Source organism: Topomyia yanbarensis, chromosome 2 (genome assembly GCF_030247195.1).
Source record: "Topomyia yanbarensis strain Yona2022 chromosome 2, ASM3024719v1, whole genome shotgun sequence".
Lineage (NCBI taxonomy): Eukaryota > Metazoa > Arthropoda > Insecta > Diptera > Culicidae > Topomyia > Topomyia yanbarensis.
Window position 1 is genome coordinate 449717423 of NC_080671.1, and position 15752 is coordinate 449733174.

The 15752-nt window shown below is 43.0% G+C and overlaps 1 protein-coding gene across 1 annotated transcript; it reads left to right on the forward strand.

Annotated features, from left to right (window-relative positions):
* Positions 1-14068: 14068 nt before the first annotated feature.
* Positions 14069-14863, forward strand: LOC131681099 (uncharacterized). The gene has a single exon (XM_058961809.1). It carries the CDS (start codon positions 14069-14071, stop codon positions 14861-14863), a length of 795 nt encoding a protein of 264 aa, XP_058817792.1.
* Positions 14864-15752: the final 889 nt, after the last annotated feature.

A 15752-nucleotide genomic window follows, 5' to 3' on the forward strand; every position in this document is an offset into this window, starting at 1 on the left:
CCAGACTGATGTACAGTGCCTTCAGGCAGTAGACGTCGTTCAAATCTTGGGTGTTTCGTTTGATGAGTACTAGTACTGCAAAGGCTTTAGCAGTAACTGCATTGAAGTGTTCGATGAAACGTAGCTTACGGTCAAGTATAACACCAAGGTCCTTGATTGATGAAACTCGTTTTACTGGGGCAGCGCTCACTGCATACTCAAACGTAATTGGCGAGAGTGTTCGTGTGAATGTGATTATGTTGCATTTCTGAATGTTTATAGTCATTCCGTTTCTATCACACCAACTCATGATCCTATCTATGTCCATCTGAAGTGCACAACAATCTACCAGAGTTGTTATGATGCGATAAATTTCCCGATCATCTGCGTACATCACCTTACACGATGTCAATTCGCTGCAAATGTCATTCACAAAGAGCACGAAGAGAAGAGGTCCAAGGTGACTCCCTTGAGGTACACCCGATGTGATGTCGAATGGGTCTGAAAGTACAGTTCCAAGTCGCACAGATGCACTGCGGTTTGTAAGGTACGAGAAGATCCAATTGGTCAGCCAGTCCGGAAATCCGATTCGCCTCAACTTTTCAACAGCTAGCTGATGAGGAAGGCGATCGAAGGCTTTGGAGAAATCTACATACACTGCATCAATTTGTTGTCGTTTCTCTAATTTATCAATCAGCGTTGACACATAGCTCATTAAGTTCGTCGTTGTTGAGCGCTTTCTAACAAACCCATGCTGATCTATAGTGATGATGTGTTTTACTGCAGGGTAGAGAATATCTAACAGCATACTTTCAAAAACTTTTGGGAGGCAGCTCAGGATTGAAATTCCCCTGTAATTTATGACGTGATGGACGTTACCGGCTTTATGAATTGGTGTTATTAAAGCCTCCTTCCACTTGGCGGGAAAAATACTTTCACCGAGAGAGCGATTGAAAAGCATGGATATCGGTACAGCTAACGATGAAGAGCATTCCTTGACGAAACACGGTTGTATTCCGTCCGATCCTGGTCCCTTTGAACCGTCAACACCACGTAGATTGGTGTACACTTCGCGTTCGGTGAAAGATGTTACAGGCAAATTCAAGGAGAACGTCGGCAGACTACTCAGGTACGATTCAGACAAAGGTGGTGGGTTATTACTTAGCACACTTTGAAAGAAAAACGAGATTAGATTTGCTGACTCTGCAGGTGTCGTTGAGGTCCTGTCACGGTAGTTCACGTTTTCAGGAAAACCACGGGTGGATGTTTTGGTCCGCAAATAAGCCCAAAATTGCTTCGGCTCGTCCTTCATGTTACTCTCAAGTCGTGAAATGTATGATCGAAAGCAAGATGCATTCAATGATTGAAATTGTCGCTCTAAATCTCGCACAAACGATTTATCATCTTCACCTCTTTTCCGGAAAAATCGTTTACGAGCCTTCCTTAACCGATTTCGCAGATTGCGCAGCTCATCGTTCCACCAGGGGCGTTTATTTGTGCAACGGCGCTTTCGTCTTCTCAGAGGCACGAATTGTTGAAAAATTAAGTCCAATTAGCGATAAAACCTGTCCACAGCCTCGTCGAGAGTACCCAGTGATAATATTTCAATCCAATTGATGTTTGAGATTCTCGCATTTAGCTCGTCATAATCGCATTGATTGAAATCATACCACACATCTACATCGTCAATCACTGGAGAACCGTAAAGAGTCTCAATGGTCAAAACAAACGGATGATGATGACGATCCAATTTCATAAGCGGTACGGGTGGTTCTATGACTTCAATATCACTGGCACTACTTACAAAGGCTAAATCAAGTAATCTTCCATTGTCATTCGTCAGGTAGTTTACTTGTTGTAAACCAGAAGCGATCATAGTTTCGACTAACAACAGCTCGTGCTCAGAGGATGCATTATTAGGGATAAAGCATCCGATTTCGTCATCAAAACTCCAGCGTAGCAACGGTAAATTATAATCACCGAGAACAACAACCCTCATACGTCTCCCAACCTTTGAACGGAACGGATCGTTATATTTCACAGTGGTGTTCGGTGTGTAAATTTTAGTGAATCAAGGTCATCCTTTGTTCGTTCGTTAGCTGCCGTTCTGCTGGTGCCGACAGTAAATCCAGTACATTGTTTTCGCTGGTGCGGAACAATCGACGTTGTTTGCAGATAAGTTTTGCTTTATTTTTTTGTTCCTCGTTTGCTTTCTTTCCTTTTCCCTACTTCACTCAAATCAAATAATAAGACACATTCGCGTTTATATAACGCTCTGCCCTCGTGCTTAAATGGCCGAGGGCGAAATACCATCTGATGTAATCATGGAAGTCCCTGATCCCCCTAATACTCGCATTGCTCCCCGTATAAAGCAGTACCCAGAAGGTTCCTCTGGGCCATGGGTGGTATATTTTCGGACCGGAGAGAAACCGGTTAATATTTTAAAACTTTCTCGAGATCTGACTGCTAATTACCCGGCTGTAGCTCAGATAACACGTGTTCGGGCAAACAAGATACGTGTTCTAGTGAATGATCTCGGCCAGGCAAACGCGATTGCTGGCTGTGAGCGCTTTACACGGGAATTTAAAGCGTACGTGCCTTGTGTGGCCTGTGAAATCGATGGGGTAGTGTCCGAACCGGGCCTGAAATGCGAAGAACTGTTGGAGCACGGGGTTGGCTGCTTTAAGGACCCCTCTCTTGAACAGATTAAGATCTTAGAATGCAAACAATTGTATACCGAAAACACCGAGGGAGGTAAGACTACCTACTCTCTATCAGGCTCGCTTCGGGTGACATTCGCCGGGTCCTCTCTTCCCAACTACATCCTCCTTGACAGGGTTCGCCTACCAGTTCGCCTGTTTGTACCGCGGGTCATGAGCAATTGCAAGCAGTTGGGCCACACAGCCACATATTGTGGAAATAAGAAACGATGCGGCAAATGCGAAGGAGAGCATGAGGATGACTCTTGCGACAAAGAAACTGAAAAGTGTATTTGCTGCGGGGGCCCTTCACATGCTCTTAAATCATGCCCTGCGTACAAGCAGCGCGGGGATAAAATTAAGCGCTCCCTTAAGGAACGCTCAAGGCGTTCTTATGCAGAAATGCTAAAGAATGCTTCGCCATCTGTCCTGTCCGAAAATCCCTATGCTGATTTGGCTAACGTTGGGCAAGAATCTGACGACCCACGAGAGGGAACATCTTTGGTTAACCCAGGGGAATCCAGGAAGAGGAGAAATCCAGCCTCCCCTACGTTGCCTCGTAAGGGTGCCAAGGTGTCGTCCACTCAGAGTGCGCCATCTACAACCAATAAATCCAACGGAAGTGATGCACAAAAGCCGAAGCAATTTGCTCCAGGACTTGGAAATATTAATTCTAACAAGGAGTATCCACCACTTCCAGGGACATCCAAAACCCCAAGTGTCCCCTTTTTTCAAACAGATACTCAGTCCAGTAGCGGACTAATGAAATTTTCTGACATAGTGGACTTAATTTTCACAGCTTTCAATGTTACTGATCCTCTTAAAAGCCTTCTGATACGTTTTCTCCCTATAGTGCAAACATTTTTGAAGCAGTTGACTACTAAATGGCCCCTCCTTGCAGCGATCGTATCCTTCGATGGCTGTCATCGAACGAGGTCACCGATTCGATCACTGTTCTACAGTGGAACAGCAGAAGTATCCTCCCGAAAATCGATTCCTTTAAATTTTTACTAAATAATTTAAAATGTGATGCTTTCGCATTATGTGAAACTTGGTTAACTTCCGATATAAATCTCAACTTCCACGACTTTAATATAATTCGTCTGGATCGAGAAAACCCCTATGGAGGAGTACTTTTGGGGATCAAAAAGTGCTATTCTTTCAACCGAATTAACCTCCCTCCGACACCAGGCATTGAAATTGTCGCTTGTCAAGTTTTAATCAAAGGTAAAGACCTTTGCATTGCTTCCATCTACATTCCTCCTAGAGCCTCGGTAGGGCACCGAACGCTTTGTAATATCACGGAATCCTTACCGGCACCGCGGCTAGTTTTGGGAGACTTTAACTCGCACGGTACGGTATGGGGCTGTCTTCATGATGATAATAGATCAACATTAATCCAAGATCTTTGCGATAATTTCAACATGACCATCTTAAACACGGGAGAAATGACGCGGATTCCTACACCACCAGCACGCGCAAGCGCGTTGGATTTATCGCTTTGCTCGACATCGCTACAGTTAGATTGCATGTGGAAGGTGATCCCTGATCCCCACGGTAGCGATCATTTGCCTATCGTGATTTCAATTGCTAACGGTTCAAGACCATCGGAAACAATCAATGTATCGTATGACCTCACACGGAACATTGATTGGAAGAGTTACGCGACCGCGATATCCGTTAAAATCGAATCCACTCAAGAACTTCCTCCGGAGGAAGAGTACAGGTTTTTGGCTGGCTTGATTCTCGACAGTGCGAATCAAGCTCAGACTAAACCAGTACCCAGCGCGAATACCCATGGACGATCTCCCACCCTGTGGTGGGATAAAGAGTGCTCAGAGCTGTACGCGGAAAAGTCCACTGCATATAAGGCCTTCCGGGAAGACGGGTTACCCGCTAGCTATCAACAGTACGCGTCGTTAGAAAGGCGAATGAAGAGTCTAATGAAAGCCAAAAAACGCAGTTATTGGCGCCGGTTCGTCGACGGGTTAACGAGAGAAACAGCGATGAGCACTCTTTGGGGTACGGCTCGACGTATGCGTAATCATAATAGTACCAACGAGAACGTGGAATATTCAAACCATTGGATATTCGCTTTCGCCAAGAAGATCTGTCCGGACTCTGTCCCGGTACAGAAAACGTACCGCGCCTCGTCTTCTCACGATACCGCGAACGAAACACCGTTTTCGATGGTGGAGTTCTCACTTGCTCTCTTATCGTGCAACAATAACGCCCCAGGGTTAGACAGAATCAAATTCAACTTGCTGAAGAATCTGCCTGACACTGCAAAAAGGCGCCTGTTGAATTTATTTAACAAGTTTCTTGAGGGTAACATTGTCCCTTATGAATGGAGGCAAGTGAAGGTCATCGCCATCCAAAAACCAGGAAAACCAGCCTCCGACCACAACTCGTATCGGCCGATTGCAATGCTGTCCTGTATTCGGAAGTTGTTCGAGAAAATGATCTTGTTTCGCCTCGACAATTGGGTTGAAGCAAATGGCTTACTGTCAGATACACAATTTGGCTTCCGCAAAGGCAAAGGGACGAACGATTGCCTTGCGTTGCTTTCTACAGAAATCCAAATGGCCTATGCTAACAAAGAGCAGATGGCATCAGTCTTCTTGGATATTAAGGGGGCTTTTGACTCAGTTTCTATCAACATTCTGTCAGAGAAGCTGCACCAGCATGGTCTTTCACCAATTTTAAATAACTTTTTGCTAAATCTGTTGTCTGAAAAGCACATGCATTTTTCGCATGGCGATTTAACAACATCGCGATTTAGCTACATGGGTCTTCCCCAGGGCTCATGTCTAAGTCCCCTGCTCTACAATTTTTACGTGAATGACATTGACGATTGTCTTGCCAATTCATGCACGCTAAGGCAACTTGCAGACGACGGGGTGGTCTCTGTTACAGGGCCCAAAGCTGCCGACTTGCAAGGACCATTACAAAATACCTTGGACAATTTGTCTGCTTGGGCTCTTCAGCTGGGTATTGAGTTCTCCACGGAGAAAACTGAGTTGGTTGTTTTTTCTAGGAAGCGTGAGCCGGCGCAACTCCAGCTTCTATTAATGGGTGCAACGATCAACCAGGTTTTCACATTTAAATATCTCGGGGTCTGGTTCGACTCTAAAGGTACCTGGGGATGTCACATTAGGTATCTGAAACAGAAATGCCAACAAAGGATCAATTTTCTCCGAACAATAACTGGAACATGGTGGGGTGCTCACCCAGGAGACCTGATCAGGTTGTACCAAACAACGATATTGTCGGTGATGGAGTACGGGTGTTTCTGTTTCCGCTCCGCTGCGAACATACACTTCATCAAACTGGAGAGAATCCAGTATCGTTGCTTGCGCATTGCCTTGGGTTGCATGCATTCGACCCATACGATGAGTCTCGAAGTGCTGGCGGGCGTTCTTCCGCTAAAAAATTCGATTTTGGGAACTCTCATATCGATTGCTCATCCGATGCGACATTCTGAACCCGTTGGTAATTTAAAATTTCGAGAGGCTCGTCGAGCTTAATTCTCAAACCCGTTTTATGTCCTTGTACTTCGACTACATGGCACAGAGCATCAATCCTTCTTCGTACAATCCCAACCGTGTCCGTTTCCTAGATACTTCTGATTCTACTGTATTCTTCGACACATCCATGAAGGAAGAGATTCGTGGAATCCCGGACCCTATACGCCCGCAGGTGATCCCCAATATATTTTATAATAAATTCCGAGAAGTCGACTGCGACAAAATGTTTTACACTGACGGATCAAATCTCGATGGGTCCACTGGCTTCGGTATCTTCAACAATACTATCACCGCTTCATTCAAGCTCAATGATCCCGCTTCAGTTTACGTCGCAGAGTTAGCTGCAATTCAGTACACCCTTGGGATCATCGACACTCTGCCCACAGATCACTACTTCATCGTTTCGGACAGCCTCAGCTCTATCGAGGCTCTTCGTGCGGTGAAGCCTAAAAAGCAATTACCGTATTTTCTGGGGAAGATACAGGAGTCCTTGTGTACGTTATCTGAAAAATCTTATCAGATTACCTTTATTTGGGTCCCCTCTCATTGTTCTATCCCGGGCAATGAAAAGGCCGACTCATTAGCAAAGGTGGGCGCATTAAATGGTGACATATACGAAAGACCAATCTGCTTCAACGAATTTTTTAGTATTTGTCGTCAGAGGACGCTCAACAGTTGGCAAACCTCGTGGAGCAATGGGGAACTTGGACGATGGCTACATTCGATTATCCCAAAGGTATCAACGAAGCCTTGGTTCGGGGGGATGGATGTGGGTCGGGATTTTATTCGCGTAATGTCCCGACTTATGTCCAATCACTACACCATGGATGCGCATTTGCGGCGTATTGGGCTTGCGGAGAGTAGTCTGTGCGCTTGTGACGAGGGCTATCACGACATCGAACACGTTGTCTGGGTGTGCGCCGGGTATTGTGACGCCAGGTCTCAGTTAAAGGAATCCCTTCGGGCCCGAGGTAGACCACCCAATGTACCAGTCCGAGATATGCTGGCAACTCGTGATTTCCCCTATATGTCCCTTATTTATACCTTCATAAAAACGATAAATATCCCAATTTAGCCCCTCTCTTTTATTTCTCGTTTTTAGAGTTTCCTCCTGCCTTGCGGAACCGATCAGCTCCAGAGTGCCACTATGTAACCGCCATCGCCCTTACCACTACGCCTGCATAGAAGGAAACTGAAGCGAGAGCGACTCGAGGTCCGATGACTTTTGAAAGATTCCCCGCGGGTCCGAAGAATACCATCCGCCAATCCGGTACTCGACGACTTACTATACTGAGGCGCAAATTTGATACGCTGATCCCCCTCCCCCCCCCCCCCTGCCGTTCGAGCGAAAGTTGCAAGTTTTGCTCTTCTTTCTCTGTCTCTCCCCTGTCCTTGATACAACTGCTGCTACACTGATGCGGAAATAAGCCACCCTTTGAATATCTTGACCAAGCATAAGTTTTAGTTAAAAAATTCAAATTAGTATTCTGTATTCCTAGTTTTAAGATAGCTATAATTTTTACTCTTTATTGAAACTCTTGTCCTCCATCTTGTAAATAGAATTGAATCCCTAGTTTTAAGATTTCTGTGAAATTTCTCATAAATATTTGTTCCCCCTTTTGTGTACTAAACTATATTGTTAGTTTTAAGATAACCGTAAAATATTTCGTAAAATACTATTACTCCCCCTCTTGTATATCAAAGTGAATCCCTTGTTTTAAATTTTTTCATAAAAAAATCTTTTGGCCCTCTTTTGTATATTGAATCTTATTTCTAGTCTTAAGATAGCTGTAAACTTTCTTTTCCTTTGTAAAAAATATTTCAACATTGTAACCTCCTAGTTTTAAGATATCCAAAATGTAAAAACAAAAGCATTTGGCACCGCCAAGCTAACGCATTTGTGCCTATTAAATAAACGAAATGAATAAAAAAAAAACAACAACCCTAGTGCGATCATCAATGTGATTGAGCAGCTTATCCACACAGGCGGCATGCTGCTCATATAAAGCGAGCTCGGAATTTGGTGGTAGGTAAATCACACAAATAACGATAGATACGGTCCCACATGTGACTCGAACGGCAATCTGCTCTAGAGACTCAGCCCCATCGATAGCTACAATGTTGCTTCGATTGTTTTTCTTTATGCCTATCAAAACACCACCACCACGGCTGTGCCGGCTTGTGGAAGAATTTCGATCACAACGATATATTGCATACTCATCGGTCAGCTCAGTATTAAGTATATTGTCGTTGAGCCATGTTTCGGTAAACACCACAACGTCATAATCAGTAGTCGGAAGGGCTCCGAAGAGTTGCCGGGTCTTTGACCGGAGACCTCTTGTGTTCTGATAAAAGATTGTGAATGGGCGTTTTGTTTCGTTATCGGTAGTGGGGTCGGATTCAGAGCTCTGTGATTTTAATTGCGAGTGTACCGTCTGATTAGTGTTAGCCATTGGCGAGATACATGCAGTGAGCGGGGTGGTGCTGATTGTTGTTGTTATTTCATATCTGCTGTTGTGATTGAAACCGAAACGTAGATCGCGTGTGAAAATCAAACTCACGGACGATTATTCCCTTCTGCCAGGAGGATTTTAACAGGGAGACCATTGTTCATGATTGCAGGATCTTTGTCACGATTTTTGTAATTTCTATTTCGTGGTATTTTAGTCATGAGTACAGTGATTCATGGTCATGATTTCAGGATACTGGTCACGATTTTTGTGTGAGTAATTTGATTTATATTTATGTTTGAGGATGTTTGTCGCGATTTTCATAATTTCTATTCACATTATCGTGATAGTTTAGTCACGAGTGGAGTGATTTATGTTCATGAATTTAGGATCTTAGTCACGAATTTTGATATTTCAATCACGAGTAATGTCTTTTATATTTATGATTTCAGGATCTTAGTTACGATTTTCGTAATTTTTTATTCGTAATTTTATTTCTTGATATTTTAGTCACAAGTCGAGTCACTTATGTTCATGATTTCAGGATCTTAGTCACGATTTTGGATATTTTTGTCACCAATAGTATGATTTATGTTCTTGATTTTAGGATCTGTCTCACAATTTTCGTAATTTATTATAACGATATTATATTTTATTCTAGAGCTTACTTTCGAATTTGACACGTGGAGTGATGTGACTGACGTTCATGACAGCAGGAGTTTATTTATGATGTTCGCAATTTCTCCTCACCTTATCGCAATCTGCAATTTTTTGGCTATTACCGGTTTTCGTAGTCGGAGTTTCGCGACAATATGATCAGGAACATAAATGTATGACTAATAACGCAATTTGTGGCTCTCTAATGTATTTTTGGTGCTCAGTGCAGTACTTTTTTCTGCCGAGACATCACACTGAACCTTATCAAATGAATAACGTTGTTCGAGTCCCTAATAATTTTCTTATATCTACAGCTCGTACCTATTACTGGCCGCTAGAAGCTGAACATTTCATGAAAAAGTGCATGGAACAAAAATGATTCCACGAATATTACGCTAACTTTCATTACCATTCATTTCATTATCATGTTGCATGAAATTGAAAATAAGGAATATATTTTAAATATTACAAGCACACAAAATATATCGTAAATCATGTACTATGAATCATGAACTTGTTCACGAATCCATGAATTTCATAATTTTGTGAACTATTTGACGAGCACGAATTGTCAAACGTATACTAGAAATCATGAACGAATTCACGAATACATGAGCAATATTTGATGATTTTGTGAACTATTTCACGAGCATGAATGGTAAGTCGTGACTTTTGTACTAGGATCCATGAACCAGTTCACGTATATATGAAAAATATTTCATAATTTTGTGAACGATTTCACGAGCATGGATAGTGGACCGTGACTAATATATTAGGAATCATGAATTAGGTCACGAGGAAAGAAGGGATTCATGAATAAAGCTCCGAGTTTCGTGAACTAATTCACGAGAAAACATTCAGAATGTTTTGATTTTGTGAACTAATGTTCCTAAATCTATGAACAACATCATCAGTTAACCTTTGGTTTTATGAATATGTCCTAAATAAAATCATATTAAACAAACTCTCGTAGTGTTTAGATATGTTTAATATGGTTTAATTTCGGTTAATAAATATGGCATTTAAATATGATGCAGAACGTTCTGAAATTTTGGTAAAATAATCTTAGAGCGGTCACCTAAATGTAGATAAAAGTTTGACTGACGGGGAGTGAAATTTCCATAAATGATATATGCTTTTTCCGTGTTATATTTAAATATACCCTTAACATTTCTGTCTTACCCCCTGTTCCTTTAATTAAAACTACGCGCTCTCAGTATACCATTCACCGGCGCTCTCGTCTGAATGGCTCATGATTCCAAACTTGGTCGCTTTCGCCAAAGTCAGTCGCAATATTGTTTCCCCAAGTTCAACTAGCTTCAACTGAAGCGAAGCGAAAATATTCAAAATAATAGACAGACTAGGAGCACACGGTTCGATAAACTTCGACTTGGGGCATTCCGTTTGCAGCCTGACGACGTTGATAATTGAATTCAGTGCCAGAACAAACATTCGCAACCCATCCAACCCCCCCACCAAGCGCCCAGACCACGATGAACCTGAGGTAAAAGGTGTATCTTTCTCGCTCAACCTCCATTTCCAGTTTGGTTCCGGTGCTAAAGCGTGAGAACCCGACGACTGATTGGAAACGTAGTGCTTCTGGATGGGGGGAGGACCATGTAACTAACTGTACCTTCGACTACAACCACGATGACGACGTCGAGTCCTGACATATTGAATTCGTAATCATTTGCAAATATTTGCGGTTTGAATTATGATGGATTGCCTCCCCTAGTTGGATCCTCCCCAAAAACGTTGGAAGCCTGCCAGCGTCAGTGTTTACTCTAATCGTCGAAGGTTGTGTTGATTTGGTGGTGGGATTGTTTAAAGGAATTAGAGCCAATTTTCGAACTGACTTGCCGCAGGATGGGGTTTGCGCGCTGATGTAATTTGCATATCACGCGTCACTGGCATTAGACAAATTTCTGTGAAATTTTAAGATAGTTTTAAAAATAACTTCCAAGTATAGTCGAACTTTGCTAGCTGCATTCGATCAACCCACCTCGGCCAGCTGCAACCAATTTAGTGACTTAAGCGAAGCCGCATTGAGCCGATTGCGCACTCAGTGAGCCTTTTAAAGCCAATCTCGAATGTCATTATTAATAAATGATTGTTTTAACACCATTCCGCGCTGTCTCGCGAGGCGGTTCGGCTTTACACCGCCGCCGACTGGAACTTGAGCTAAATGTACGAAAACACACTCCGGTGCGAAATAAATTAATATTTGTTCTGCATAAATCACGGAATCACTCCAATAAATTATTTAATCTTTGTTATGTTGGTACCACACACACACTCGCTCCGGAACATATTGTGCTCTGGGTCTCCCGGTTCGGTTGCGAGATGGTGGCCTCCGTCTCTAAGTTCGCTTCGATTCCGATTCCGAAGTGACACCCGGGCTGGAAGATTTTTAAAAACATTAGTCTTACCCGGAGCCCCGACAATCGGGATCAGCTTGAGCGAGCATCGAATTGATCATGCCGGCCGTTTCTTCTTCGGCAATTCATTTAGCTTGCTGATGCCCCATCTATTATGTACCTACCGAGGTTTTGCAGAGGTTGCAGCAGTTGTCTGTATCAGATCAACTTGAAGATGTGAAAGATCGAATTCCGGGATGTTTGCGCGCTGATAACCGTGTTTAGTGTGAGAATATTTGATGATTTTGGGAAAAGTTAATAGTCCGCATACCCAGAGTAAACAAAATCAAATACTTTTTTACTTTTTAGTTTATGAACGAATACGAGTGTAGTTATATTCAGCTTTTCAGTCATTTTAATAAAGCAAACAGTACTTTTTCGCATTGTTCGTTTCGACTTCTTCAGTGGAAATCTGTAATATTTCTTTTTTGTACACTAAATCTGGAATAAATGTGAAGAAGAACTTCACAAAATTTCAAAACGATTGGTCCATTAGATGTTGAGTTAGGATGGACATTGCAAAACAAGTTTTCAACAAGCAGGTTTTTGGAGATTCACTGTCACTCGTTCAATTTTCAATTTAATTAAATTTTAGAAAGTATTATTCGATTGTAGCATTATTGTATGAAAATTAAATGAACATTTTAATAAGCTCTGTATCGCCACAATAAATTTAAAAAAATGTGTCTTTTTACCAGATTAACCTAACCTGAGCAAGCTATAGCCAGTACTCAGTACAGGATTACGTCAGAATGTTTCACAGTTCTCCTTGATGAGGTTTTATTAAAGGAGATCAGAAATCGACTTTGGAGACATTGAACTCTGTCAAATCACATTCTATGTATCAAGAGGGGTCGTAATTTTGATTTAATACATATTAATATATCGTATAACGAGACTATATTAAGTTGTTCAACACTCCATTGCAAAAGTAACCGGAATTTGCACCAGAATACGTGGTAGGCTATGCAAAGAGAGCATCGGCAGTACTTTTGTACACGGAAAAAAAATGTTCCTAAAATCTTGAATAAAGTGCCATGAATTCTGGAACAGTCACTTTTTAACGTTACGAAAACAGGACCATGAACAAAAATAATGTGTTTTATAATTATGTTTAATTTACCTTCAGTAACGCCCACTTAACGCTTGTATTAGTGGAAACATTTGTTTTTGTTTTGGGAATTTCAGTCACGGTTTCCGCCATGTCACTACCAAATCGATTTTCGGTACGTGAACTAGTCACAACTTTATGAATATTATTCATAAAACCAAAGGTTAACTCATGATGTTGTTCATAGATTTAGGTTTAGATTCAGTATTCTGGATATTTTCTCGTGAACTAGTTCACGAAATTCGGAGTTTTTTTCCGTGAACTAATTCATGATTCCTAATATATTAGTCACGATCCAATATCCGTGCTCGTGAAATAGTTCACAAAATTATGAAATATTTTTCAAGTATTCGTGAACTGGTTCATGAATCCTAGTATAATAGTCACGGCTTACCATTCATGTTCGTAAAATAGTAAAATAGTAAATTCCGTCACCGTCGTCGTACACGCATTCGTTTCTGATCGGTATAGCTCCCTCGTCGCCGGTAAATTCGTTCGGTATCGGAAATCCGCCTCCTGGCCCCTGCTGTAAAAGTGCAGAAGTGAACACGCAAGTGAGAAATAATCTAGTGATGTTGCCAACGGCAGTTATCAAGGTTAAGGATGCAGACGATAAATATCAGTTCGCTAGAGCTCTACTGGACAGTGGTTCTCAGCCCAGTTTCATCACCGAAGCGCTTTGTCAGAAACTTCGACTGAAGCGCATCAAGTTAAACTCGCCGGACAGTGGGATCGGACAATTTACCCTCGCCGTGCACCACGGTGTGATGTTATCGCTCGCCTCTCGTTTCGGGGAGTTCAAATACAACCTGGATTGCCTAGTGCTGCCAAAGCTTACCGTCTCGCTGCCCAGCCAACATATTGACGTTTCGCGTTGGAGAATTCCACGTAATCTCCCGCTCGTCGATCCGCAGTTCAACGTCAGCCAAGGGTCTGACATCATTATTGGTGCTGAGCTGTTCTTCAACTTGCTTGACAATCAGCAACTTTCGTGAGCGACTGGGTACCCGATTCTGCAGAAGACTGTGCTAGGATATATCGTCTGTGGAAACGTTGCTGAGCCTCGGAACCAACAGTCACTCAATGCAGCCATGTCTGCGCAGAAGATCCGCTCGAGCGTTTCTGGGGGATCGAAAACTTCGATGACGGTAAGGCTTTCACTTCTGATGAACAATTCTGTGAAGATCATTTCACTGATACCGTTTCTCGTGATCAAGAAGGACGGTATATGGTTAGTCTTCCGATGTGGCAGGAGATGCTTTTGATGTTGGGAGACTCGTACACGCCCGCATTGCGGCGATTTTTGTCGATGGAGAAGAAGTTTGTTGCCGATGAAGGTCTTCGCCAAGAATATAAACAGCTCATGCAAGAATACGACAGGTTGGGCCATATGAAGGTGCTGTCGCGCGCGTCGTGTAGCCCACAGTTTTTCCTACCCCACCATGCCATCCACCGTCCAGAAAGCTCAACCACAAAGATTCGAGTAGTGTTCGATGGATCTTCTCGTGGTTCAACCCAGCTTTCACTAAACGATGTTCTCTATGCGGGACCAACAGTACAGCCAGCCCTGTACTCTACTGTCATCAATTTTCGGCTGCCACGTTTCGTCATTACTGATGATGTGGAAAAGATGTTCGGACAGATTTTGCTCCACCCCGAAGATCTTCGCTACCAACAAATTCTATGGCGGAATGATCCATCAGAACCCATTCGAACGTACCAGCTGCGAACCGTTACTTACGGTCTAGCTAGTTCACCGTATCATGCTACGCGAATTCTAAACCAACTAGCTACAGACGAAGGAGAACGCTTCCCACTAGCAGTTCCGATCATTCAGAAAGGGACATATGTCGACGATGTCCTTTCAGGACATGACGATCATCAAATAGCCAGCAATTCGTGCAAACAGTTGATGAGAATGGTGCAAACCGCTGGTTTCGTACTCAGGAAGTGGGCTTCCAACGATCTTTCTATTCTTGTAGTCGTTCCTCTCGAGTTGTGGAACTCTTCCCCAGAATTGTAAATTGATCGGTCAGCCGCAGTAAAAACACTTGGACTGTTATGGTTTCCCCAACCGAATACCTTTAAATTCAAATTTCCCACGTTACCAGAACTGGGAGTCGTCTCAAAACGAATCGTCGCATCGGAAATGACTATTATTAGATCCACTTGGTCTACTTGGCCCGATGGTAATGAACGCTAAAATGTTCGTGCAACAACTATGGGCGGAGAACTTGCCATGGGATAATGAGTTGTCGTAGGAGCAAAGTTTGTGGTGGAAGAAGTATCGCACGGATATCCATCATCTCCAATCTGTAGAAATCCCTCGAAGGGTGCTTGTCAATGCCAGTCGTCAATACTCTCTGCACTGTTTTTGTGACGCATCTAAACGAGGCTATGGATGTTGTGTCTACGTAATCTCGCCAGATACTACCGGTATGCTCCACTCACGACAGCTCACATCGAAATTTCGTGTCGCTCCATTGCGAGGATGGACAATTCCAAGATTGGAGCTCAGCGCCGCGCTTTTAGAAAGCCAGTTGATGGACAACCTACAAAGAATGACCGAATTCAAGGGTCCAGCCACATTCTGAACCGACTCAACGATAGTGCTTCACTGGATCAAGTCTCAATCTAGTTCGTGGAAAGTCTTCGTCTCAAATCGGGCGGCGGAAGTTCAACGGTTGACTAAAGGATCACAGTGAAGACACGTTCCAACCGAAATGAACCCCGCAGATAGGATTTCTCGGGGCTCACTTCCAAGTGATCTGTTGTATGACAAATTGTGGTGGCATGGGCCGAGTTTCGTCACGACTCCCGTTGAGCAATGGCCGCAGTGCATGGTTTCGCTGCCGGATAACCACGTTATCCAAGAAGAATCTCGAACCGTTGTCGCTATTCATGCTAGCCAC

Coding starts and splice junctions, on each gene's coding strand:
- LOC131681099 (XM_058961809.1), top strand. CDS start 14,069: ATGGTTAGTCTTCCGATGTGGCAGGAGATGCTTTTGATGTTGGGAGAC.